This window comes from Rutilus rutilus, assembly GCF_951802725.1.
Source record: "Rutilus rutilus genome assembly, chromosome: 3".
Lineage (NCBI taxonomy): Eukaryota > Metazoa > Chordata > Actinopteri > Cypriniformes > Leuciscidae > Rutilus > Rutilus rutilus.
The window spans coordinates 28,729,786-28,754,327 of NC_140211.1; the positions used below are offsets into that span (position 1 = coordinate 28,729,786).

Genomic DNA, 24,542 nt, shown 5'->3' on the forward strand with positions numbered 1-24,542 from the left:
ATGTTATCATCTTGCAGTCATTATGGAAATGCTGAGGTGGACGCGTCCACATGAGCTGTTTGTATAGGCATCCCATTTACAAACATTGACTGGAGTGGATACTTTCCTGAAGGTATAGGCTATAGCCTGATGTATGGTTGCAGAGCATGTGGTAAAATCGCATCTCATCAAGCATAGTGAGTAGGCCTATCACTATCGGTAATAATTAGCATCATTAAAATAAGATGATCCTATTCGATAACCACTTATTATTATTTTCTGAACTCGAGTGGGATAAAAAATAATAATCCACAGCCAGAACCATATGTGATGTTTATTTTTATACAATGTATTTATAACGAAATTAATTTTAAAATGCATGTTATTGTTTAGGCTTATCAGTTACACTTTGTGAATAAAATTATTATTTTTTTGTTTTGTAATTTTGGGGAGCCTTTTTTATTTGTAACAATGTTGAACTCTATATTCCATTACAAGCGTGAAGGAAAACCCTCCTCAACAAGGCTGGATGTGAAGCGGTCTCTGTCTCTTGTCAGTGGCATGGTCGGGTCATGGGAATCGCCGTTTATAGAGCTCTCATATCCGTGCAAATGTGCGAGTAAGCATACTCGAATATGGCCAAACATTTCTCACCACTGCAGCAATGGCCACCCAATAATGAACCTTTGAGACAAAGCCCATCCATCATCAGAGCACATCACAGGGACTATTCTAGGTGTCTTTTATATTTATGTTAGACTTAAAGTGAAGTGAAATTAGACTGACCTTTCCGCTGATTTTAGACACTTCATGTTATATCTATCCGGAAGTCTGTTTCTGTCATGTTCGCAGAGTAATGTTCAAAATTAGCCTAGCTATTAGCTAAAGACAGAGCGATAGTACTTAGGAAGGATATGAAATGAAAATGATAAAGAAAGAGAGTATGCTGGATTACTCTACAGCACGGCTACTTTAATGGTCTTTTCGGCAATCTAATTGAGGTCTATTTCGCATAAGTGCATTCCCTCCTTTATTAATAACGACATGCTTTATAGGGTAATAAACCCAGAGATCCATCTGGTCTTTGCCAAGGAGCTTCTTCGAATCAATTAGAGGACATTTAAATATAATCACTATCCACTCCTATCAGTCCAGGGCCACCAGAACTCGGACACTGAATGTGATCTGAAATGCTTCTTGTTTTCATTTACTAAGCCACTTTCAGACACCTTCTCAGTGGAATAATATGCAGTGTATTCTGGTGAATCAATTCTCTGTGACAGACTCCCCTTTCATTACTCAAAAATAGCATTTACCTGCCCTATGATGTGACTGGTTAAAAATCTGGCTAATCTATTAAACTTGGCATTATCCTTGGGTCCTAAAAGGCTTATAGGGTAGTCAAGCAAGAGGCAACATTTTAAAACTGAAACAGGAAATTCAGAGGGGTGAAGAAACTAAAGAATGTTGAAATGTGGTTCAGTTTAATGCAGATATAAAACATTATGGTGGTTATGATAACTAAGACCATACATAAATGTATAATGTTATCCAAATATACTCTAATGGGAAACAATTAGCAATGATTTATACAGAATTAATTTGGCCCTGAACAGGTAGCAGTCAATTTGAAACATTAGTAACTGATTTAACTAACGCCTAATTTACCCTACTTGTACGTTTACCCAGCTGCATAAGTACAAAGAACTCAGAACCTTATCAGTGCCACTATCACCCCTCTAACCATTGGGAAAGAAAACCACAAGTGAGCAGGGTGGGAAACATAGGCCTACATGAAGGACTGGATGAGACAGTTAAAGTTGAGACAAAACATGTAGGGTAAATACATTACTTAGTATGAGTGCATAATAAACCACATAATATAAATTGTTAAAATTATGCGCTATGTAATTTGTCAGTAGGGGCCAGTGCACATGGTTTTATTTAACACTCGGCTCAGGCCTATGCACATGTATGAATCTCCCATGGTCCTTTGCACAGGAACAAGTAACATCCTCACCAACAGTATTCTAACTGTGCTGTTATCAGTTCAACGGCAACTTTGCTTCCTATTACCAGTTCAAACTAAGGTCAGTATCAACCTTCCTATGGTCTCACACAGACAGACAATAGCACACACTATTTACGGTCACCTGTGTGTGTCTTAGTGGGCTGGACCCACATTATACGCTTCTCCTCACATATGGTGACAATGTTGTCTTTGTCAAAGGGTGGAAAAGCAGGCCATCTGTATAGGTAACCCTCCCGTTTCCAGCTCTAAAACTGCGAGAGAAAAAACAGCCAGACTGAGGTGTCATCATTACAGGTTCTAACGTGACAGTCTGTTTGATCTCACACCGGGGTATGTGATAAGGTTTAATTAATCAAATATAATTGAACACTTAGCTCTTTTGTTGTAGAGCTGCAAGGGTGATGTTTCCTCTGCCTGACCCCAGATGATGATTGCTCATCCTCTGATCACTCCATGCTGTGGATTGATGTCAGTAATGCCAATGTTGCTAATGAATTAACCATGGGCATCAAATCTAACGGTAACCCTCTGCTATGTAATGCTAGTTGGTCACGTCCAGAGCACTGCTGCATGTGCAGTTGTTCCAAACAACTACAATGAATCTATATTTCAAATTAAGCAAACAATGCATGTTTGTGCTCTTTTCTAAATTAAGTTAATACAGTTTTGTTTTCATGGGATAAGCTATTCAACTCAAGAGTCACAGGCTGAATTTGTTAACACAACAGTTATTGTACATTGAATGTTTTTGCACATTAAAGGAATGAAAGTTATTCTCTTTTTTTGGTTGAGAGACTCTGGCATTAAAAAAAAAAAATTAAACAGGCCATTGTGATTTAACACACTCAAATATGTTACAAACTTGGTATTTTTACTTTCCTTTTTTTATATTTACATTTTCTGCTCTGATAGTTTTCAAATAAAAGATCACTTTTCCCTTTCAATGAAATAAGCATTACAGAAATCCCGACTTACTATTAAAAGAGACGTAATAAAACCAAACATAATTATGCATCACACAAATGTTATATTCTTCTTTCTCTTACTCGGGTATGCAAGTCAATACAAAATAAATTCCAAACTTGAGATCTGTTCTGGTCAATGTGCAGTCATGCATGTAATAATAATAATACAATTTAAAAAAACTAGTGATAACATCTTCCATCACAATAGAAAAGCTGGCCATTGAGGTTTTCTTATATGTAACTTTTTAAAACACAAAAAAAATCATATTTATATATTTTACTTTTTATTTTTTCTACAGAATGCCATTAATAGAAAATGCAATGCATGTCAGTGATCTGCATGTGTCTTAAAGTCTGCATACAGGTTTGCATATTGCCTCGTGTAGAAATTGTCACTTTTTTAAGTTTGATGCATTATGCACACATCTGTGTGCTCTATAGCTTGATCTGGGCGTCTCGGGCCTCCATAGCTTTGGTGGCGACCTCGGCTCTGTCCATGAGTGCCTTGGCTTGCTCAGATGGTTCTTGTGTCTGAATGGTCCGGAGCAGAAAGTGACTGATGAAAAGCTTCAAGCCTTCCCGAAGCATTCCTAGCTCGGGAATTCCAGAAATCCTGGGACACAATGGTAGACAGATATTGACACACTAGGCCACACACAAGCCATTTTAGATTAACTCAGGCTGTCCTGTACATGGCCTTTTTACTCATTTTACTGAAATTAAAAAGTGTTTAAAAACTTGCACTCACAAATAAATATTAATGTATTAATATTTATCTTGCATTAATGTAAGAATTGGTATAGCTAATTAAGTTCATTTCTCTTTTGAAGTTCATTTATACTGCCATTATGAACAATGCCTCTGAAACAAGACTAATGTATAATTAGCGATATCACACTTTTGCCTTTGATTACAAAATATAGATTTATGCCTTTAAAAAAATTAGAAGCTTGCAAACCATTGAACATTATGAACATTTATCTACATGACTAATATAATTATTTTGTAGACAAATAACACTCACCTGCCAAATATATTCACAAGATCTTCTGGCTCAGTTTCTTTGAGGAGTTTCAAGAGAATCTGCTTCAGGAATTTGACTTTGGGCTTATCTAGCTCCCCAAACTCAATAGCCTTATTAAAACACAAAAGACCATCAGAAAATTAAGCCATCCTGTAACTAATATGTAAATGATTCATAAAGAGGATGAAGGACATAAAACATATATACTACATAGTGCTGTCAAATGAACTTTACCAAATATTACCTTGAGAATAGAAAGAGAGAGACTCCTCCTGTGTAAAAGATGAGTGACCATCTGAACCAGGTTACTGAAAGACCTACTGGAAAGGTTTGCCAGTTCTTTGAACTTATCCCACAGACTAAACTGAAAGGTCATCTAGGAGAACAGAAGAAAAGCACAGAGGGTTTACATTTACAAAATGGATGTTATGTTTAATTGTAATTGACCTATAGTAAACAGCTACAGTACAAGCTACTAGGGCATTACATGCAGCAGAAATGGGTGTAAACAGACTGACTCATAATATCAATACAACAGATTTGTATATTAAAAACTTATAGCTGATCTTATATCATATTGCACATGATAAGAGTAATATTCATTTATAATATCAATATCAATTTTAGCTAACACCTAGTGAAAAAAGCACACTCCTAACATGAGTATGACTGAGACATACTGTAAGAATCCCTGCAGCTTCACTCTACCTTGAACCGACGGTCATGCAAGCAAAGTTTCTCTGCCAGAACCGCATAGAATTTATTGAACATTTTCTCCTGCAAGCAACAGTCCGTAAGAACATGAACAATTTCCCGCTCTTGCTGGTTTTTCAATCCTAACCTGAGACAGAAAATAATCCACTGTATGAATTGGGTAATTTATGGTTTATGAAAAACATTACAAATATAATACATCATGTTTGAAATACACAAGAAGAAAACAGGCGGGTCTCTTAGCAAGTAATTTAAAGAAAGATCTGTGTGAATAACATTAACTAAAATGTTAAAGTGTGTGGCATCATCACACACCAAGGATATCATTTCAGAAGATCTAACATTCTTCTTATTCTCTTTTTAACCTAACATAAAATAAACGTTATCTTGCTAATAAAGCAGATCTGGTAATCTGTAAATACACTTTTCTAATCATTTTATAAAATTATTTTACACAAGTAGGTCTGCAACTAAATAAAAAGTGCATTATCGACTCTGGCATTACATGACACTTTGACCAAAACAACACTTAAATGTGTCAACATGGCCTATGTCACTGAAAATCTATGAGGAGAAACAGAAACTATGCAGACAAACCTTAAAAGTTTCTCAAATGCATCCAAATAGTCTTCACTGGACATAAGCACACAGAAAATGTTCCTCCTGATGTCAGTGTTCATTCTTTGTTTCTGTGCAAGCTCCAAAATCTTTGTGCTGTACTGCAAATTCATAAATAAATTCATGAATAATCCATTTCAGATGACAATTTGACTCTCATAAAGCCAATTTATACACAAGTGACAGATTATATAAACAGAAATAACTATATTTGGTGACACTTTTTTTTTTTTTTTTACAATAAGGTTTTATTTGTTAACATAACTTAGCTACATGCATTAACATGAACTAAGAATAAACAATACGTCTACAGAATTTATTATTCTTTGTTCATGTTAATCTCAACATTTACTACTACATATTTTAAAAAAGTTGTATCTGTTAACATTAGTTAATGCACTCAGAACCAACATGTACATTTTTTTTAACCAACTTTAACAAATGTTTTAAAAATGTATTGCTCATTGTTAGTTTTTGTTAGTTAATGCATTACTAATATTAACAAATGACACTTTATTGTATAAGAATATAGGGTAACACTTTACATTTCAAACATTTCTAAATAAGCAAAAAAAGAAGAAGAAAAAAAAACTTACTTGTTCCCCTTTGGCGGATGTGGTGGTTGTCTTGTTCTCATGGTCATCAATCATGGGTGCTCCACTCCAGGAAGATCCCACAATCCACCAGCGACCAACGCGTTCAGCTTCCAGAAGATTGTCTAGTGAGACTCTCAACTTCATATCACTGCCACTGTTGTGAATCTATTAAGAGGGTTGTGTTAGTGCATGACTAACAGGCTACAATTCAACATTTCTCTGAAAATACTGGACAAAACTCGGATCAATGTGTGACCACACCAAAGTATGGAGTTAGTCTGACCCCTAGTGGCCACAGCGAGAAGTTAATTTGGTACCAATAACACCAAACATTTATTTTACTATTAAGGCTTCAATGAATTTAGGGCTGATAATAATGTGAACATTAACTAGTTATCCGCTCTAAGCACTTTTGCGTCGCAAGTCCACGTTATAAATCTACCAATTTAAGTAACATCAGACATTTTCTCACCAAAGTCCTCTGCAGTTTCCTTAATTTCTCCAGAGGTTCAGGGTCATAACCCGGAATCTTCCTCATGTCATTGTTCTTCAGTGCCAGCATAGTCTCCAACATAAACCGAATCTGACAAGCAAACCAACATAACAAACGTCTGTTTGTAGAACTTGAGACCGACTATAGACTATTAGTTGCTTTGGATAAAAGAGTTTAATGATTAAATGTAAATATAATATGATAATTTCTAAGCACTAGAAGACAGCTTATCACAGGACAAATAAGTCTTACCCTTGTTTGGTCCTGAAAACGCTCTCCTTCAGCGTTCGCTTTCCGCTGAGCCTCAGAGATCAGCTCCTTAAGAGCTAGCGGATCATCCTTTCTCAGAGCAAACCCAACGTTCTTCAGCAGCAGCAGAGCTAGTTCTATATCCTTTGAGCTGAAACGTGTCACCAGCTTCTTCAGAATGTCAAACACTAGGAGAGCATGAACCACATGGAAGTTGTATATGTGGGCAATTATGGACAACAAGTTGTCACATTCTTTGTCTGTAGCATCGAGTTGACTGTAAGTTTTATCAAACTGACGGACTACAGTCTCCAGAAAATGAGCTCCAACCTCAAAGAAAACAAGAGAGAAAGTGAGAAATTAGCAGGTGTCAAGCAAATCTACAAACTATGACTGAAATTCAGAGTACGCCACCGAAAACAGCAGCCACTTAGTGTTTATAGGAATCAGGATTTGATTTTTTGGTGAACTATCCCGGCTTTAATGTAATGTAATTAGCATAGCCATAATTTAAGATAAGCCCTTTAAGATTTACAGTTTATTTATAAATGTGTTACATTTATTATTAGTTGCTTTATTATTGAGTATCTGTGCGCATTAGTCAGGCTTAGTTGTTCCCATCTCGCTTAGAGGAGCTGTATGTAAGAAATGTATTTCAATTAATCATAAAATGGCCCTGATATGTCACTAGACATTAAGAAATCATGTTCATTTCAAATACGTATATCACTGACAACAGTAGTCCGGCCAGGATATTGTCATTTAAAAAGTGAAGTTGCAGCCCTCAACTGATGTTGATGTTGTCATGTTGTGTTGTGGCCTGATTCCCCACCCTCCACCTATCTACCAATCACAAAGTCAGTAGTGTTTTGGCATCGGGGTTGCTCTAGCTACGTAGCAGCCTACGTTCCTGCTGGATCCTGTAGCCTATCTGGCAACCTCGCGTCAGGGGGGAGGGGGAGGGGATACACCGCTCTATAGTAATTTGAAAGTGATTGCAGTAACAGTTTTGGCCACAATCTTACATAAGGCTCCTTTAAGCTTGGTGTAAACGCTTGAAAAAAGGGGGTCCCGTGCTTGGAGAGAGAGGCAGAAAAAAAAGGCCTACAAATTAACAGGGCGCATAATTGGTGTGTTAGCGCCCCATATCTGAAATTGCTTAGGGCCCCAAATAGTCTGCTCCTGGCAGCAAGTGTGGACTATATTGCCATGATGACAAGGGTATGAATCTGTGAGATGTAGTAAAGTAAATATTAGATACCTCCAGGCCAACACTATGGTGGAGGATGCTGACAAGTAGGATGTGCTCCATTAAAAGCCTGGAAGAGAGAGTGTTCGTGTTAATGATAATAATTTACAGGTATTTATTAGTGTGCTTGTAGCAGAGCCGCTGATACGTTTTAAGGTCACATTTAAGGGGTTAGTTCACCCAAAAATGAAAATTGTCATTAAAGGGATAGTTCACCCAAAAATGAACTTTAGCCCATGATTTACTCACCCTCAAGCCAGAAGCTAGTTATTTTAGTTGGTAAAGTTTTAAATATGGATATTTTTCTTACACAAATTCATCGTTACACTTTAGAAGGCCTTTATTAACCACCCCAGAGCCACGTGTAGCACTTTTATCATGGATGGATGCACTTTGATGGACTTCAAAACAGAAACGGCCATTCACTGCCATTATAAAGCTTGGAAGAGCCAGGACATTTTTTAATATAACTCCAATTGTATTGTCTGAAAGAAGAATGGCATATACACCTAGGATGGCTTGAGGCTGAGTAAAACATGGGGTAATTTACATTTTTGGGTGAACTATCCCTTTAATTACTCACCCTCATGTTGTTCCAAAGTTTCGTTCGTCTTCTGAACACAAATGAAGATCTTTTTGATGAAATCTGAGAGCTTTCTGTCCATCCATTGGCATCTACGAAACTACCACTTTTGACCCTTCAAAAAGTTCATAAAGAGATCGTAAAACTATTCCATATTAATTGAGCTGTTTAGTCAAATTCTTCTGAAGAGACTCGATCACTATATATATAGTTGAATTTAGGCTTTTATTCAAGTATAAACATTGATCAGCGAACATAAACAGAAGCTCAACTGAACCTGCCTGATGCGTGAGAACAAACCTCATTGGTTCTTGCTGAAGCTCAAACGTGCTGTGTAACACGAGAATGAACCTCACTGGTTTTCGCACGTCAAGCGAACATGCTTAAGCTTATGTTTACCAAAACTGATGTCAGACTAGATGAATGTTTATATGTGAATAAAAGCCTAAATTCAATCTGTTCATCATATAAAGAGATCAGAGTCTGTTCAGAAAATTTGGATTCATATAGATTAGTGTTACAATCTCTTAATTAACTTTTTGAAGCATTAAAGTATCATGATCTGAAGATCTTGTGTGTATGGAACGACATGAGGGTGAGTAATTAAAGGGATACTTCACCAATTAGCATTAAGCTTTGTATCAGTAGAAACCCGGGGGTATTTTCGAATGACCGTGCTTCATTTTCGAGTCAACTAGTAGCCTAGTAGTATCATTTCTTCCGATACTGCCCTCTGTAACCGGTAGGCGTGGCTTGGGAGTGGCCTTGTAGGGCAGCAAAGCAAGTGCATTCTGGGAGTTGTTGTCTTTCATCCACATGAGCCAAAAATACATTTTCTGGCTTTTCTCAGTCTAGAAGGCACCAACTATTAAAATAATTTCTTATTTCTACTACATAAATGACCCAATTTAAATACACATTCATCTTTCCAGCTGTGAAATAGCCCTTTAATGACAAAATTTTCCTTTTTGGTTGACTGTTTTTTAAGGGGGTTGCTAGGGAGATGCTAGTGTGTTCTGGGTGCGCTCACAGGGGTGTTCTGAGTAGTTGCTAGGACATAGATTATTTTAATCAGTTAGAAAAGATATAGCACAGTAAAAGCTGGAATACACTACACAACTTTTAAAGGAGAACTCAGGTCAATTTTAACATTGAGCTCATTTTTTTGTACATTTGGAGTGCTGTCAGTACAGAGAACAACGACAAAAATCGGTGTTGCCTACACCGTGTTATCCTCTTTTTAAAATTTGCACCCTGTTGACTTCAATGGGGCAAGTTTTAAACCTGCTTTTAGCCTCTTAATATCCTTGATGTGTCATTACAAGTGCACAGGTCATGTGAGTGATTCCTTCGGAGTGAACGCGGGTGAATCTGACTGCAGTAGATGTGAAAGATATTAATAAAAATTATGTTTATTCAGCCAGCGCACATACCTGTATTTTCTTCCTGTTTTCGGTCGAAGTCCACAGTAGTCGATTGTCGAGTTCACGCGCGTGATCATAGGTACTAAACCTATGTGCGTAAACTCGACAATTGACTACTGTGGACTTCGAGTTCTCCTTTAAAATCATACAGGCATCATACACTTGACGACTTTGTAAATGGTGGTTATAGAGAAAAACAAGACAACATACATTAAACGACTGAGGATCACATACTAACAGACTTTCTCTAGGAAATGCATGACCAATGAAAACAATGTGTTCTAAAATAGGCTCAAAATATCAAACATGTTTGATATCCTCCAACTGGATGGAATCACAGTATGAAGCTAAAATATTCTGAGTCTGTGCACATCATATACACTACGCATCTGTCTGCAAAATCTGTCAACTTGGACTGTTTAAAATCTGCAGATTGGCTCTGACTTTTAGCAACTAGCATTGATGCGTTTAGACTGCAACTTGGGCCAAAACATCAGGGAGAAAGTCATGTAGCAGATTCCAGCTTTAAATCAGAACAGAATGAAGATCCGACCCCTGACCCCGGTGGATGTAGCTTGAAAGCACTAGGGCTTTTAGTCTCAGAAGAAGAACATCAGTACGTGGGCTTTCTCAAGTCAACGTAATTCAATTAAACACTACACAAATGATCAAAGACTGGGTTATAAAATGAAGTATAATAAGGTAACCTTTCAGGCATGAGAGCAGGTGTGACGCAGGCAGCCAGCAGAATGTCCGTGAGTGTATCGTTCATGTCCTTCCTGCTGGTGCTCATGTACAGCTCTTCCAACTGACTGCTGATAGATGCCATGTTGGGCTGACTTAATCTGCCAAGCAAAAGGCGGATTATCAAACTGATCAACAAAAATGAAGCTTTTATGTAGTCATAGTACCCTTCCACGGCACCTTACCTGTTAATCAGACCTTTTACACGGCGCTTCAGTTTCTCCAGCTCGGCTTTGCGTTTGCTGTCCATGGCTTCTCGTAGGTGAGGTGGAACATATTTGCCCACAGTGGCAGAATTCTATAAAAAGAAGAAACCACAAATATCAGCTTCAAAACATACTTTTGATGAGCACGCAGTAGACTGAGTGGAGAGTAATGGCCATACAGTACACTAGAGCCACTATAGTTTTAGAATTCATGAATTTTTCAACATTAACACTGTTCATGTTCTGTTTATTACTGAGAAGCTGCTTTAAAACAATCGGAATTTTCGCTATAAATAAACGTGACTTCACTTGACTAATAGAGAACAAGACTGAATTTAGACCTAAACAATAATAATGAAAGATTTACAATGACATACTAGTTCCTGGCTTTCAGGTGTATATTGTTCAGATTCAACTTCCTCCCCATGATCATTTTCCTCTGATGCATCTGTGTGATCTTCCTCTTCTTCCACATAATCTTCTATCTGTGTGTCTTCTTCTTCTACATCCTCCTCTTCTTCCATAATTGTGTCATCCTCTCCATCTCCTACCTCTTCATCAGCGTCATCTTCATCCTCACCGTTGTTCTCATCATCTGTCAGTTGCCTGTCGCTGTCCTCTTCTAACTCATCAAAGTTATCCTTCGCTTTGTCAACGTCCATTTCTTCATCACTCTCATACAGTCCTGTCGCGGATGCTCCAGGCTCAAGAATTCCTAAAATATAATCGAGTCCATCGTTGGCGAATGACTGAGGCAGGCTCTTTTTGTTCTTTCTTTTATTCAGTCCAAGGCGTTTTTCTAATTTCTTTATTTCCTTGTCCTCTTCGATATTTGCCTCTAACAGAGCCCGCTTTCTGCTCTCGTGCAGACTAGATTTCGTTCTCTGCTTTGGCAGATGCTCGGAGAAGTGGACTTTCCTTTTAGTCGTCTCTTCTACACCATCTTTCATATTAATATTGTCTTTGCTGGTCTCCTGCTGTCTCTGAGCGGCATTTTTAAGATTTCCAATCGGCTTCGCAGCTGGTTTCTGTGTATTTTCTTCCTTTTGCGCAGGTTCCTCCTCCTCGCTGGGCTTCAGGAGGGATTGACCCATGTAGTGACTTTTCATCTTAGATTTCTTTAACTTACGTTTCTCTTTGCGCAGCTCTTTTCTACTTTTCCTCTTTACGAAGGTTGCTCTTTGGCTGTTTTCATTTTCATCGAAGCCGCCTTTGCTCTTCACAAAGTTATTGACTGAATCCATGAATTTCTGAAGCTTCTCCTTGTGGATTTGCCTTCCACCTTTCCCTTTACTCTTGCGCTGCGCCTTTCCCTTCATTTTCAAAGCGAACTATATCTGACGGTGCATAAACTCTTTATTTATTGTCGATAGTTACGTGTTTACAGACGGAAATTCGCTAAATATCGCATAAAATAGGTTTTGGAAAAATAACACATGCAGAAGCTGGAGGCAGCCATTGATGTTTACTCGTCGTTAGATGATCAGGATATTACAGCAGAGAAAACACATTTGAGTGGCTTTATCGCCACCTACTGAGTTGGAGCGTACTTGTTGAGAACCAAATAATTTAATCATATGAATCGTTTAGTGTGTCTGTGACTGTGTGTGTGTGTGTGTGTGTGTGTGTGTGTGTGTGTGTGTGTGTGTGTGTGTGTGTGTGTGTGTGAGAGAGAGCCTGATAAATATGGAATATATAGCCATCTACTGGTTACACAACAGTAGTACAGATAATAAATGGTGCATTAGGTATTTTTATTTAGTACTGTAAAATCCCTTTAAAAAATATTTGTTTGAAATCAATATTTTAAGTCTTTATTTTGTTATGTGGGAGTTCAAAGCGGTTCGAATTGTTAGATTATTATACATTTCCTTTCTCATTATCCAGGGAGTGGAGAACCTTTTCCATAAACAAAATTCTGATGCTGTCACAGAGGATGGAATGGTAGTACTAGAGGTCCACTGTCCATATCAGACAAGAATCTTACTTTGTTCAGACACATCACCTTTGAATGACTGAGATCTTCCTCAGACACCTGATATTATGCAAATATTTTAATTTCTTTGGAGCTCTAGATTAAAACAAACACAGTTCACTAGTACACAAGAGGTTGCACTTAATTCTTATTAGTCAAGTCAAGTCAAGTTTATTTATATAGCGCTTTTCACAATACAGATTGTATCAAAGCAGCTTCACAGTATTAAATTAAATTATTAGTCTATGCTGATCTTGGATTAGCATACCAACAGCATGAATTAATTCATATTTTCAATTACATTCATTCAACTGGTTTTATAAGTCAAAATTGAAATTATTGATGATTGTTAAAAATGTGTTTCAAATTTTAAATGTTAGAAGATAATAAAATTCTGTCATCATTTACTCACCCTCAAGTTGTTCCAAACCTGTATGAGTTTCTTTGTTCTGCTGAACACAAAGGAAGATATTTGGAAGAATGTTTGTAATCAACAGATCTCGGTCCCCATTGACTTCCATAGTAGGAAAAAATATACTATGGAAGTCAATGGGGACCGAGATCTGTTTGGTTACAGACATTCTTCCAAATATCTTCCTTTGTGTTCAGCAGAACAAAGAAACTCATACAGGTTTGGAACAACTTGAGGGTAAGTAAATGATGACAGACAAATGCATATGCTAACAATGAGTGGTGTGATGGCCATGGTTGCCAACCCTGATTACCTGGTTACAATGCAGAAGAATCATCAGGAATAAACAAATATTCTCCAAAAACATTGAACACTATACAATATTTTCAGTATTATATACAGTACTTTAATGTACAATTACACCTGAATAGACTGAATAGATCTCTTGCGCTCGTAAAAGCTTCTGTCGACAAAGTAGTAGCAGCAGATAAATATAGATACAATTTTAAAAACAAAATGCATAACTTAATATCACTCAAATGAAATAGAAACCTGTGCTTACAGATGCTTACAGCCACACATGTAAACACAACACTGACTTCACTTCCAGGTCAAGAAGCTGTCAATCAAAAACTCAGTAGCCAATGAGAACACACTGCTGCTAGCCCCACCCCCGCGAGAGATATGTGCCAGAATGGCGAACGAAAACTGAAATGAACGGGAAATACGCAAAAATACTGAGATATTTTTTGTGTGTACAATCTAAATCATCCACGATGCAGAAAAAATGCACAGCAATGAAGGGGTCAAGAGTGCAAAATAGAAACACTATTACAGATGTTTTTCTTTCTCTCTTTTTACTCCCACCAGATGGCACTAATCTGCCTTCAAAAAATGGATATTGAAGGTCAATATTTTAACATGAAATACTGCTTTATTGAAAAGTAATACAAAATATGAGCTTTTTTTTTTTCAATGGGAAAATGTATGATAATTATTGCATAAATAATAGGGTGAATACTGGTAAAGTGGGACACTTTTTGATAATTTACCTTCTGCATAATGTTTTATTATGATCCAAATGTCTTAGCCCCTCATATGATACTATTCTAAATAGCTTAAGTGCTCTACTCTACTATACAGCATAAAAAAGAAAGAAACATTAAACACAGGATGGATGACTCTTCCTCAAACACACATGGACCCCAAACCACATTTTTCCAGGTGCTACTGTCAAACTGGGACACCTTTATTGGCAAACTGGGACACTTCAAACACATTAAATTGTTATTCAAATGTAGTCCCAATGAATTAAATACACAATAACAATATAAACAACTACAACAAAAATAATAAAAATCACTTTTTTTAAGGAGGGGTGCAGGTATACAGCAGATTCTTTCCACTCCTCCCTCATGTCCACAATATTTTGTATTGGGTTTAGTTTATTTCATATAAATTTAAAAAATAGAAATCTTCATTAACATTTCTTCTTATAGGGTAATTTTATTCCACACAGGCTAAGTTTAATTTCTTTTTGTTGAAAAGTTTTTTGCAAATATTGCAAATGTCCCAGCCATCCAAGCTTGTATCCTCCATCTTTCTTGTTTTTTGTTTTTTGTTTTTTTTTTGGAATTGGCAATGTTTTTTTAAAATCAGTTTACAATCTTTGTTGAAATATCTAGCTAGCTAACTAAATGTATGGGGGGCATACAAAAAGGGAACTCAATTCCCCCATTAGAATGACTTAAATGGCTGTCCCAGTTTGCCAGTAATACCCTGTCCCAGTTTAACAATACGCTATTGGCAAACTGGCACAGTGTCAAAATCACATAAAAAAACAAACACAAAGATTCATATGAATGTGATTTTTACAAATTCTGATTCACCATTACATCCTAAAACAAAATATATAACAATTACAAATGATCCATGAGTGTTTTAATTTTTATAATCTTAACATTATTCACCTCAGAATGCTGTCATGCAAATGAATGTCATTTTACTTTACCGTCTCGGTTCACTGTAAGGTTGTTGAATATGGTGTGCCACACCCCCGGAAGTGATGTCATAGCCACAGAATCTATATTTTTTTATCACATACTTGCTTATGATGAGCTCAGTGTTGATTTTTAGTAATGGAATCATTTACATGTAAAGATAGAAATTAAGAAGCTTAACTGTCCCACTTTACCCATTGTCCCACTTTACCACTATTCACCCTAATTAGTACCATGAAATTCTCTCAAAATACAAAACATTATTGAACAAAAAGATATTACATTGATTTTACTGCAAATAAAAAAAAGTTACATTTCAAGTGTTCGGTCACTTTTACCTGCGAACAACACAAGTGTGACCCCCAAATGAACAATACCAGAGTGTTATTTTTATGCATAATTTCCTGTTATTACTATAGTTAACTACATGTAACATGTGTAACAAGAACACTGTAAAATAAAGTGTTAACCATTTGTATTATTATATTACTATTATTGACTTGACTGGGAGCCTGCAGGATGTTTACCCCAGACATCTGTGGTTATGTGTTTGCCCAAGCGAGAAAAAAACAGTAGTACGACAGGAAACGTCAGATAAAGATAGTTTTGCGGTTTGATATTCTTTTTTCTTTTGGCTATGGTACCGCCGTGCGGTGTCGTAGACATGCAAATAATATCTCATTTCGTTATTCATGATTTGTGAATTTGTGTGACGCGGTCCTCCGGTCTATTTTTTTTATACTGACTTTTATTTTTAAATTGCTTATAGCTCCAAAAGTCGGTCACTTAGAAGACTGAACCCAGCTTCATCTTGACCTGCTTGATTTGTGAATTTTTTCACAGCAAAGCTCATGTCCATAAGCGGTTTGGTATGTCCACTAGACAGGAAGTTAGAAAAATCCATTCTTTCACGTTTAACATCAATTTATAATAAACACACAGACCGCTGGTTTACAAAAACACTTGTTTTATATTGAGCTTGATTTGTGAAAACGTTTACAGTGCAGTTTGGGCCAGTTAACCCTTCCCTGAGTGTTTAAATGGCCCACTCTGATTTGTGAAAGGTTCCACAGTGCAGTTTGGGTCAGTTAACCCTTCCCTGAGTGTTTAAAATAACCATTCTGATTTGTGAAAGGTTCCACAGGTCAGTTTGGGTCAGTTAACCCTTCCCTGAGTGTTTAAAATAACCATTCTGATTTGTGAAAGGTTCCACAGGTCAGTTTGGCTCAGTTAACCCTTCCCTGGGTGTTTAAAATAACCATTCTGATTTGTGAAAGGTTCCACAGTGCAGTTTGGCCCAGTTAATCCTTCCCTGAGTGTTTAAAATAACCATTCTGATTTGTGAAAGGTTCCACAGGTCAGTTTGGGTCAGTTAACCCTTCCCTGAGTGTTTAAAATAACCATTCTGATTTGTGAAAGGTTCCACAGGTCAGTTTGGCTCAGTTAACCCTTCCCTGGGTGTTTAAAATAACCATTCTGATTTGTGAAAGGTTCCACAGTGCAGTTTGGCCCAGTTAACCCTTCCCTGAGTGTTTAAAATAACCATTCTGATTTGTGAAAGGTTCCACAGGTCAGTTTGGGTCAGTTAACCCTTCCTTGAGTGTTTAAAATAACCATTCTGATTTGTGAAAACTTTCACAGTTCAGTTTGGGTCAGTTAACCCATCCCCGAGTGTTTAAATGAACCATTCTGATTTGTGAAAGGTTCCACAGGTCAGATTGGGTCAGTTAACCCTTCCCTGAGTGTTTAAATTAGCCATTCTGATCTGTGAAAGGTTCCACAGGTCAGTTTGGGTCAGTTAACCCTTCCCTGAGTGTTTAAATGTCCCATTCTAATTTGTGAAAGGTTCCACAGGTCAGTTTGGGTCAGTTAACCCTTCCCTGAGTGTTTAAAATAACCATTCTGATTTGTGAAAGGTTCCACAGGTCAGTTTGGGTCAGTTAACCCTTCCCTGAGTGTTTAAAATAACCATTCTGATTTGTGAAAGGTTCCACAGGTCAGTTTGGCTCAGTTAACCCTCCCCTGGGTGTTTAAAATAACCATTCTGATTTGTGAAAGGTTCCACAGTGTAGTTTGGCCCAGTTAACCCTTCCCTGAGTGTTTAAAATAACCATTCTGATTTGTGAAAGGTTCCATAGGTCAGTTTGGGTCAGTTAACCCTTCCCTGAGTGTTTAAAATAACCATTCTGATTTGTGAAAGGTTCCACAAGTCAGTTTGGGTCAGTTAACCCTTCCCTGAGTGTTTAAAATAACCATTCTGATTTGTGAAAGGTTCCACAGGTCAGTTTGGGTCAGTTAACCCTTCCCTGAGTGTTTAAAATAACCATTCTGATTTGTGAAAGGTTCCACAAGTCAGTTTGGGTCAGTTAACCCTTCCCTGGGTGTTTAAAATAACCATTCTGATTTGTGAAAGGTTCCACAGGTCAGTTTGGGTCAGTTAACCCTTCCCTGAGTGTTTAAAATAACCATTCTGATTTGTGAAAGGTTCCACAGGTCAGTTTGGGTCAGTTAACCCTTCCCTGAGTGTTTAAATGGCCCACTCTGATTTGTGAAATGTTTCACAGTTCAGTTTGTGTCAGTTAGCCCTTCCCTGAGTGTTTAAATTAACCATTCTGATTTGTGAAAGGTTCCACAGGTCAGTTTGGGTCAGTTAACCCTTCCTTGAGTGTTTAAAATAACCATTCTGATTTGTGAAAGGTTCCACAAGTCAGTTTGGGTCAGTTAACCCTTCCCTGGGTGTTTAAAATAACCATTCTGATTTGTGAAAGGTTCCACAGGTCAGTTTGGGTCAGTTAACCCTTCCCTGAGTGTTTAAATGAACCATTCTGATTTGTGAAAGGTTCCACAGGTCAGATTGGGTCAGTTAACCCTTCCCTGAGTGTTTAAATTAGCCATTCTGATCTGTGAAAGGTTCCACAGGTCAGTTTGGGTCAGTTAACCCTTCCCTGAGTGTTTAAATGTCCCATTCTAATTTGTGAAAGGTTCCACAGGTCAGTTTGGGTCAGTTAACCCTTCCCTGAGTGTTTAAATGAACCATTCTGATTTGTGAAAACTTTCACAGTTCAGTTTGGGTCAGTTAACCCATCCCCAAGTGTTTAAATGAACGATTCTGATTTGTGAAAGGTTTCACAGGTCAGTTTACCCTTCCCTGAGTGTTTAAAATAACCACTCTGATTTGTGAAAGGTTCTACAGGTCAGTTTTGGTCAGTTAACCCTTCCCTGAGTGTTTAAAATAACCATTCTGATTTGTGAAAGGTTCCACAGGTCAGTTTGGGTCAGTTAACCCTTCCCTGGGTGTTAAAAATTAACCATTCTGATTTGTGAAAGGTTTCACAGTTCAGTTTGGGTCAGTTAACCCTTCCCTGAGTGTTTAAAATAACCATTCTGATTTGTGAAAGGTCAGTTTGGGTCAGTTAACCCTTCCCTGAGTGTTTAAATGAACCATTCTGATTCGTGAAAACTTTCACAGTTCAGTTTGGGTCAGTTAACCCATCCCCAAGTGTTTAAATGAACCATTCTGATTTGTGAAAGGTTCCACAGGTCAGTTTGGGTCAGTTAACCCTTCCCTGGGTGTTTAAATGAACCATTCTGATTTGTGAAAGGTTTCACAGTTCAGTTTGGGTCAGTTAACCCTTCCCTGAGTGTTTAAAATAACCATTCTGATTTGTGAAAGGTTCCACAGGTCAGTTTGGGTCAGTTAACCCTTCCCTGAGTGTTTAAATGAACCATTCTGATTTGTGAAAACTTTCACAGTTCAGTTTGGGTCAGTTAACCCATCCCCAAGTGTTTAAATGAACCATTCTGATTTGTGAAAGGTTTCACAGTTCAGTTTGGGTCAGTTAACCCTTCCCTGAGTGTTTAAAATAACCATTCTGATTTGTGAAAGGTTCCACAGGTCAGTTTTTGGGTCAGTTAACCCTTCCCTGGGTGTTTAAAATAACCATTCTGATTTATGAAAACTTTCACAGTTCAGTTTGGGTCAGTTAACCCTTCCCTGAGTGTTTAGATGTCCCATTCTGATTTGTGAAAGGTTCCACAGGTCAGTTTGGGCCAGTTAACGCTTCCCTGAGTGTTTAGATGTCCCATTCTGATTTGTGAAAGGTTCCCCAGTTCAGTTTGGGTCAGCTAAACCTTACCTGAGTGTTTAGATGTCCCAAACTGAACTGTGGAACCTTTCACAAATCAGAGTGGGCCATTTAAACACTCAGGGAAGGTTTAACTGACACAAACTAAACTGTGAAAGTTTTCACAAATCAGAATGGTTAATTTAAACACTCAGGGAAGGGTTAACTGACCCAAACTGACCTGTGGAACCTTTCATAAATCAGAATGGTTATTTTAAACACTCAGGGAAGGGTTAACTGACCCAAACTGCACTGTGGAACCTTTCACAAATCAGAGTGAGCCATTTAAACACTCAGGGAAGGGTTAACTGACCCAAACGGACCTGTGGAACCTTTCACAAATCAGAATGGTTATTTTAAACACTCAGGGAAGGGTTAACTGACCCAAACTGCACTGTGGAACCTTTCACAAATCAGAGTGAGCCATTTAAACACTCAGGGAAGGGTTAACTGACCCAAACTGACCTGTGGAACCTTTCACAAATCAGAATGGTTATCTTAAACACTCAGGGAAGGGTTAACTGACCCAAACTGACCTGTGGAACCTTTCACAAATCAGAATGGTTATTTTAAACACCCAGGGAAGGGTTAACTGACCCAAACTGACTTGTGGAACCTTTCACAAATCAGAATGGTTATTTTAAACACTCAAGGAAGGGTTAACTGACCCAAACTGACCTGTGGAACCTTTCACAAATCAGAATGGTTATTTTAAACACTCAGGGAAGGGTTAACTGACCCAAACTGCACTGTGGAACCTTTCACAAATCAGAGTGAGCCATTTAAACACTCAGGGAAGGGTTAACTGACCCAAACGGACCTGTGGAACCTTTCACAAATCAGAATGGTTATTTTAAACACTCAGGAAAGGGTTAACTGACCCAAACTGCACTGTGGAACCTTTCACAAATCAGAGTGAGCCATTTAAACACTCAGGGAAGGGTTAACTGACCCAAACTGACCTGTGGAACCTTTCACAAATCAGAATGGTTATTTTAAACACTCAGGTAAGGGTTAACTGACCCAAACTGACCTGTGGAACCTTTCACAAATCAGAATGGTTATTTTAAACACCCAGGGAAGGGTTAACTGACCCAAACTGACTTGTGGAACCTTTCACAAATCAGAATGGTTATTTTAAACACTCAAGGAAGGGTTAACTGACCCAAACTGACCTGTGGAACCTTTCACAAATCAGAATGGTTATTTTAAACACTCAGGGAAGGGTTAACTGACACAAACTGAACTGTGAAACATTTCACAAATCAGAGTGGGCCATTTAAACACTCAGGGAAGGGTTAACTGACCCAAACTGACCTGTGGAACCTTTCACAAATCAGAATGGTTATTTTAAACACTCAGGGAAGGGTTAACTGACCCAAACTGACCTGTGGAACCTTTCACAAATCAGAATGGTTATTTTAAACACCCAGGGAAGGGTTAACTGACCCAAACTGACTTGTGGAACCTTTCACAAATCAGAATGGTTATTTTAAACACTCAGGGAAGGGTTAACTGACCCAAACTGACCTGTGGAACCTTTCACAAATCAGAATGGTTATTTTAAACACTCAAGGAAGGGTTAACTGACCCAAACTGACCTGTGGAACCTTTCACAAATCAGAATGGTTATTTTAAACACTCAGGGAAGGGTTAACTGACCCAAACTGCACTGTGGAACCTTTCACAAATCAGAGTGAGCCATTTAAACACTCAGGGAAGGGTTAACTGACCCAAACGGACCTGTGGAACCTTTCACAAATCAGAATGGTTATTTTAAACACTCAGGAAAGGGTTAACTGACCCAAACTGCACTGTGGAACCTTTCACAAATCAGAGTGAGCCATTTAAACACTCAGGGAAGGGTTAACTGACCCAAACTGACCTGTGGAACCTTTCACAAATCAGAATGGTTATTTTAAACACTCAGGTAAGGGTTAACTGACCCAAACTGACCTGTGGAACCTTTCACAAATCAGAATGGTTATTTTAAACACCCAGGGAAGGGTTAACTGACCCAAACTGACTTGTGGAACCTTTCACAAATCAGAATGGTTATTTTAAACACTCAAGGAAGGGTTAACTGACCCAAACTGACCTGTGGAACCTTTCACAAATCAGAATGGTTATTTTAAACACTCAGGGAAGGGTTAACTGACACAAACTGAACTGTGAAACATTTCACAAATCAGAGTGGGCCATTTAAACACTCAGGGAAGGGTTAACTGACCCAAACTGACCTGTGGAACCTTTCACAAATCAGAATGGTTATTTTAAACACTCAGGGAAGGGTTAACTGACCCAAACTGACCTGTGGAACCTTTCACAAATCAGAATGGTTATTTTAAACACCCAGGGAAGGGTTAACTGACCCAAACTGACTTGTGGAACCTTTCACAAATCAGAATGGTTATTTTAAACACTCAGGGAAGGGTTAACTGACCCAAACTGACCTGTGGAACCTTTCACAAATCAGAATGGTTATTTTAAACACTCAGGGAAGGGTTAACTGACCCAAACTGACTTGTGGAACCTTTCACAAATCAGAATGGTTATTTTAAACACTCAGGGAAGGGTTAACTGACCCAAACTGACCTGTGGAACCTTTCACAAATCAGAATGGTTATTTTAAACACTCAGGGAAGGGTTAACTGACCCAAACTGCACTGTGGAACCTTTCACAAATCAGAGTGGGCCATTTAAACACTCAGGGAAGGGTTAACTGGCCCAAACTGCACTGTAAACGTTTTCACAAATCAAGCTCAATATAAAACAAGTGTTTTTGTAAACCAGCGGTCTGTGTGTTTATTATAAATTGATGTTAAACGTGAAAGAATGGATATTTTCTAACTTCCTGTCTAGTGGACATACCAAACCGCTTATGGACATGAGCTTTGCTGTGAAAAAATTCACAAATCAAGCAGGTCAAGATGAAGCTGGGTTCAGTCTTCTAAGTGACCGACTTTTGGAGCTATAAGCAATTTAAAAATAAAAGTCAGTATAAAAAAAATAGACCGGAGGACCGCGTCACACAAATTCACAAATCATGAATAACGAAATGAGATATTATTTGCATGTCTACGACACCGCACGGCGGTACCATAGCCAAAAGAAAAAAGAATATCAAACCGCAAAACTATCTTTACTCCGGTTCCAAACCAACGCTGAACAAATGCTGAAATATGTAATTCTGTCAAATTATTGAAGTCTATTATTCTCAGTGACAGCTGTGCACCTGTGTGCATGGTGCATACGCCCTCTTGTCCTGTCGTGTGTCGCTGAATAATGACGCAATATATTTTGACTGTGTTTTGATCGTTTATTTGGCGCTGAGACGCGACTAGATCTCTGTCAGTCGGTTGAGCTCTTCTTCTCAGGGCGGTCTGATTATCCCATAGATGCGCTTTCTCTTACAGTGAATGGACACGCCACAAAAATGTGTTGCTAATGAATGTGTTTCTGCAACATGAAGAATGGAAGAAGACGATGTGACGATCAGAGAGCAGAATTTCCACAGCCAAGTGCGCGAGTACATCGTGAGTACAGAGAGACTGATGAAGAGTGACCGTGTTTGCCTAGCGTGTTGTTCTTTATCGCATTTAGCCTCCATTGCGTCTATTTCTTGAAATGAAAATACGAATGGGTGTACTCTAATTGAAACTTTTGATAGTTTCTCTGTTGAAAATATACTGTGTGTGAGTGAGGTTCATTAGGCTAGTTTGCTAGCCTGTTAGCTTTTAGTTAGCTACATTATTGAGCTCATTGATCCCTTTCGGTGGCATTTTATTTATAAAAAAAAAGCCAAAAGCTGTAACGTTAGTCTGTTATTGTGTGCATGATGCTCTGTGAATGCTATGTTTTTGTGACATGCATATTCCTGAATTTCTAGAATTAGAGTAGACGCACAGTTGAGTAACGTTAATCCTAACGGTTCTGCACTGACAGCTTGTTTACTGTTGCTGGTGTACATATAAGCTTTGCAGGTTTGCAGTATTTATTTTGGGTGTCAGGATGTAATGTGTATCTCCTTCCACCGTAAGCAAACCTGTTCTCAAGATCTGCAAGTGATTAAATATCACGAATTAATTTGTCAATGCTAATTGGCATGTGTGACTGAACAGATTTTGCAGCCTTTACTTGTAAGAACAGCCAGAAAACTCTAGTGTGATCCCAGCCGCGGTCTCTGCCTTACAACAAATGCAAAACTGTTGAAAAGTGCAAAATAGGATGATTTAGTAATCAACGTTGTTCTTGATCCACACTTTAAAACAAGGAAGCAAGTTAGGCTATTCTTTAGAAAGCGAAGCAATGAAATATGCGCACGATTAGAAATTTAGTGTGATTCACTGTTGCAATTTTGACTCTTATTTTCATATTTGTCAGTACATTTCATATACTGACCTTTAAATGTTACCACTAACTTTAGAGTGAAAATGTAGAAGCACGTGCAGTGTATTTAATAGTCTGAATTCATTTTTTGCTTAAAGGTGTGTAGAAGTGAGATAGCTGTTATCAGCTGCATACAATAAGTTAGTCTAACAATTTTTCTGGCTCTTTTTTGATGCTGTGATAATAATGTCCTAGAAGTTTCTAAACTGTCCTGTTTCTAATCTTGACTGACATTCAAGCATGACGTTGCTAATATATTTTGGCCTTTACCACACAAATAATCTTTATTTATTTAGGATTTAAAATGTAAAACAATATTGACATGTTTTTTTTTCCCTAGCTTTTGTGTGTACAGTTTAAAGTTTTATGTTTTTAATATGCATTCATTCAGTCAGTGTGATGAGTGTACTTTGTTTATTATTCAAGGATTTTGAGAGTGGTGATTGTGCTGAGATCTCAGCTTCAGAGTGTTTTTTTTAAAAGCAGAATTTAAGAATAAAATCCCCCTTTCACACAAGAACGATAGCTATAAAGATATTAGCGTCCACACCAGCGGACAATATCGTTCTATTCATTCTAAGCGCGTGCTTGTCTGACACTTTAAATGCTCGAGCTCGGCACAGCTGGATGGATTCTTGATTTCATCGTTCATCAGCTGGATAAAATTGTTCTGAAAGTGATTCCAACAATATCGTTTCTCTGTCCTGTCATCATTATAGCTGTGGTGTGAACGTGCTTGTAATAGCCTTGGGAGGATCAGTTAGAC

The 24,542-nt window shown here is 37.9% G+C and overlaps 2 protein-coding genes across 3 annotated transcripts in view; one reads left to right on the top strand and one right to left on the bottom strand.

Annotated features, from left to right (window-relative positions):
- Nucleotides 1-3,018: 3,018 nt before the first annotated feature.
- On the bottom strand, nucleotides 3,019-12,544 carry nom1 (nucleolar protein with MIF4G domain 1). The gene is made up of 12 exons (XM_084404612.1): nucleotides 11,254-12,544; nucleotides 10,856-10,968; nucleotides 10,634-10,771; nucleotides 7,932-7,989; nucleotides 6,674-7,000; nucleotides 6,401-6,511; nucleotides 5,929-6,093; nucleotides 5,312-5,433; nucleotides 4,709-4,841; nucleotides 4,245-4,376; nucleotides 4,001-4,110; nucleotides 3,019-3,589 (listed from the first exon to the last, which is right to left on the bottom strand). Exons 1-12 carry the CDS (start codon nucleotides 12,193-12,195, stop codon nucleotides 3,412-3,414), a joined length of 2,529 nt encoding a protein of 842 aa, XP_084260738.1. The 5' UTR covers nucleotides 12,196-12,544; the 3' UTR covers nucleotides 3,019-3,411.
- Nucleotides 12,545-22,671: 10,127 nt separating this feature from the next.
- The window catches only part of lmbr1 (limb development membrane protein 1), a 40,544-nt gene continuing 38,673 nt past the window's right edge, over nucleotides 22,672-24,542 (top strand). For both annotated transcript variants that reach the window (XM_084404502.1, XM_084404501.1), the window contains exon 1: nucleotides 22,672-22,923. In XM_084404502.1, the coding sequence (XP_084260628.1) occupies nucleotides 22,861-22,923 (63 nt within the window). In that variant the 5' untranslated portion in view covers nucleotides 22,672-22,860. The remainder of the gene's footprint in view (nucleotides 22,924-24,542) is intronic.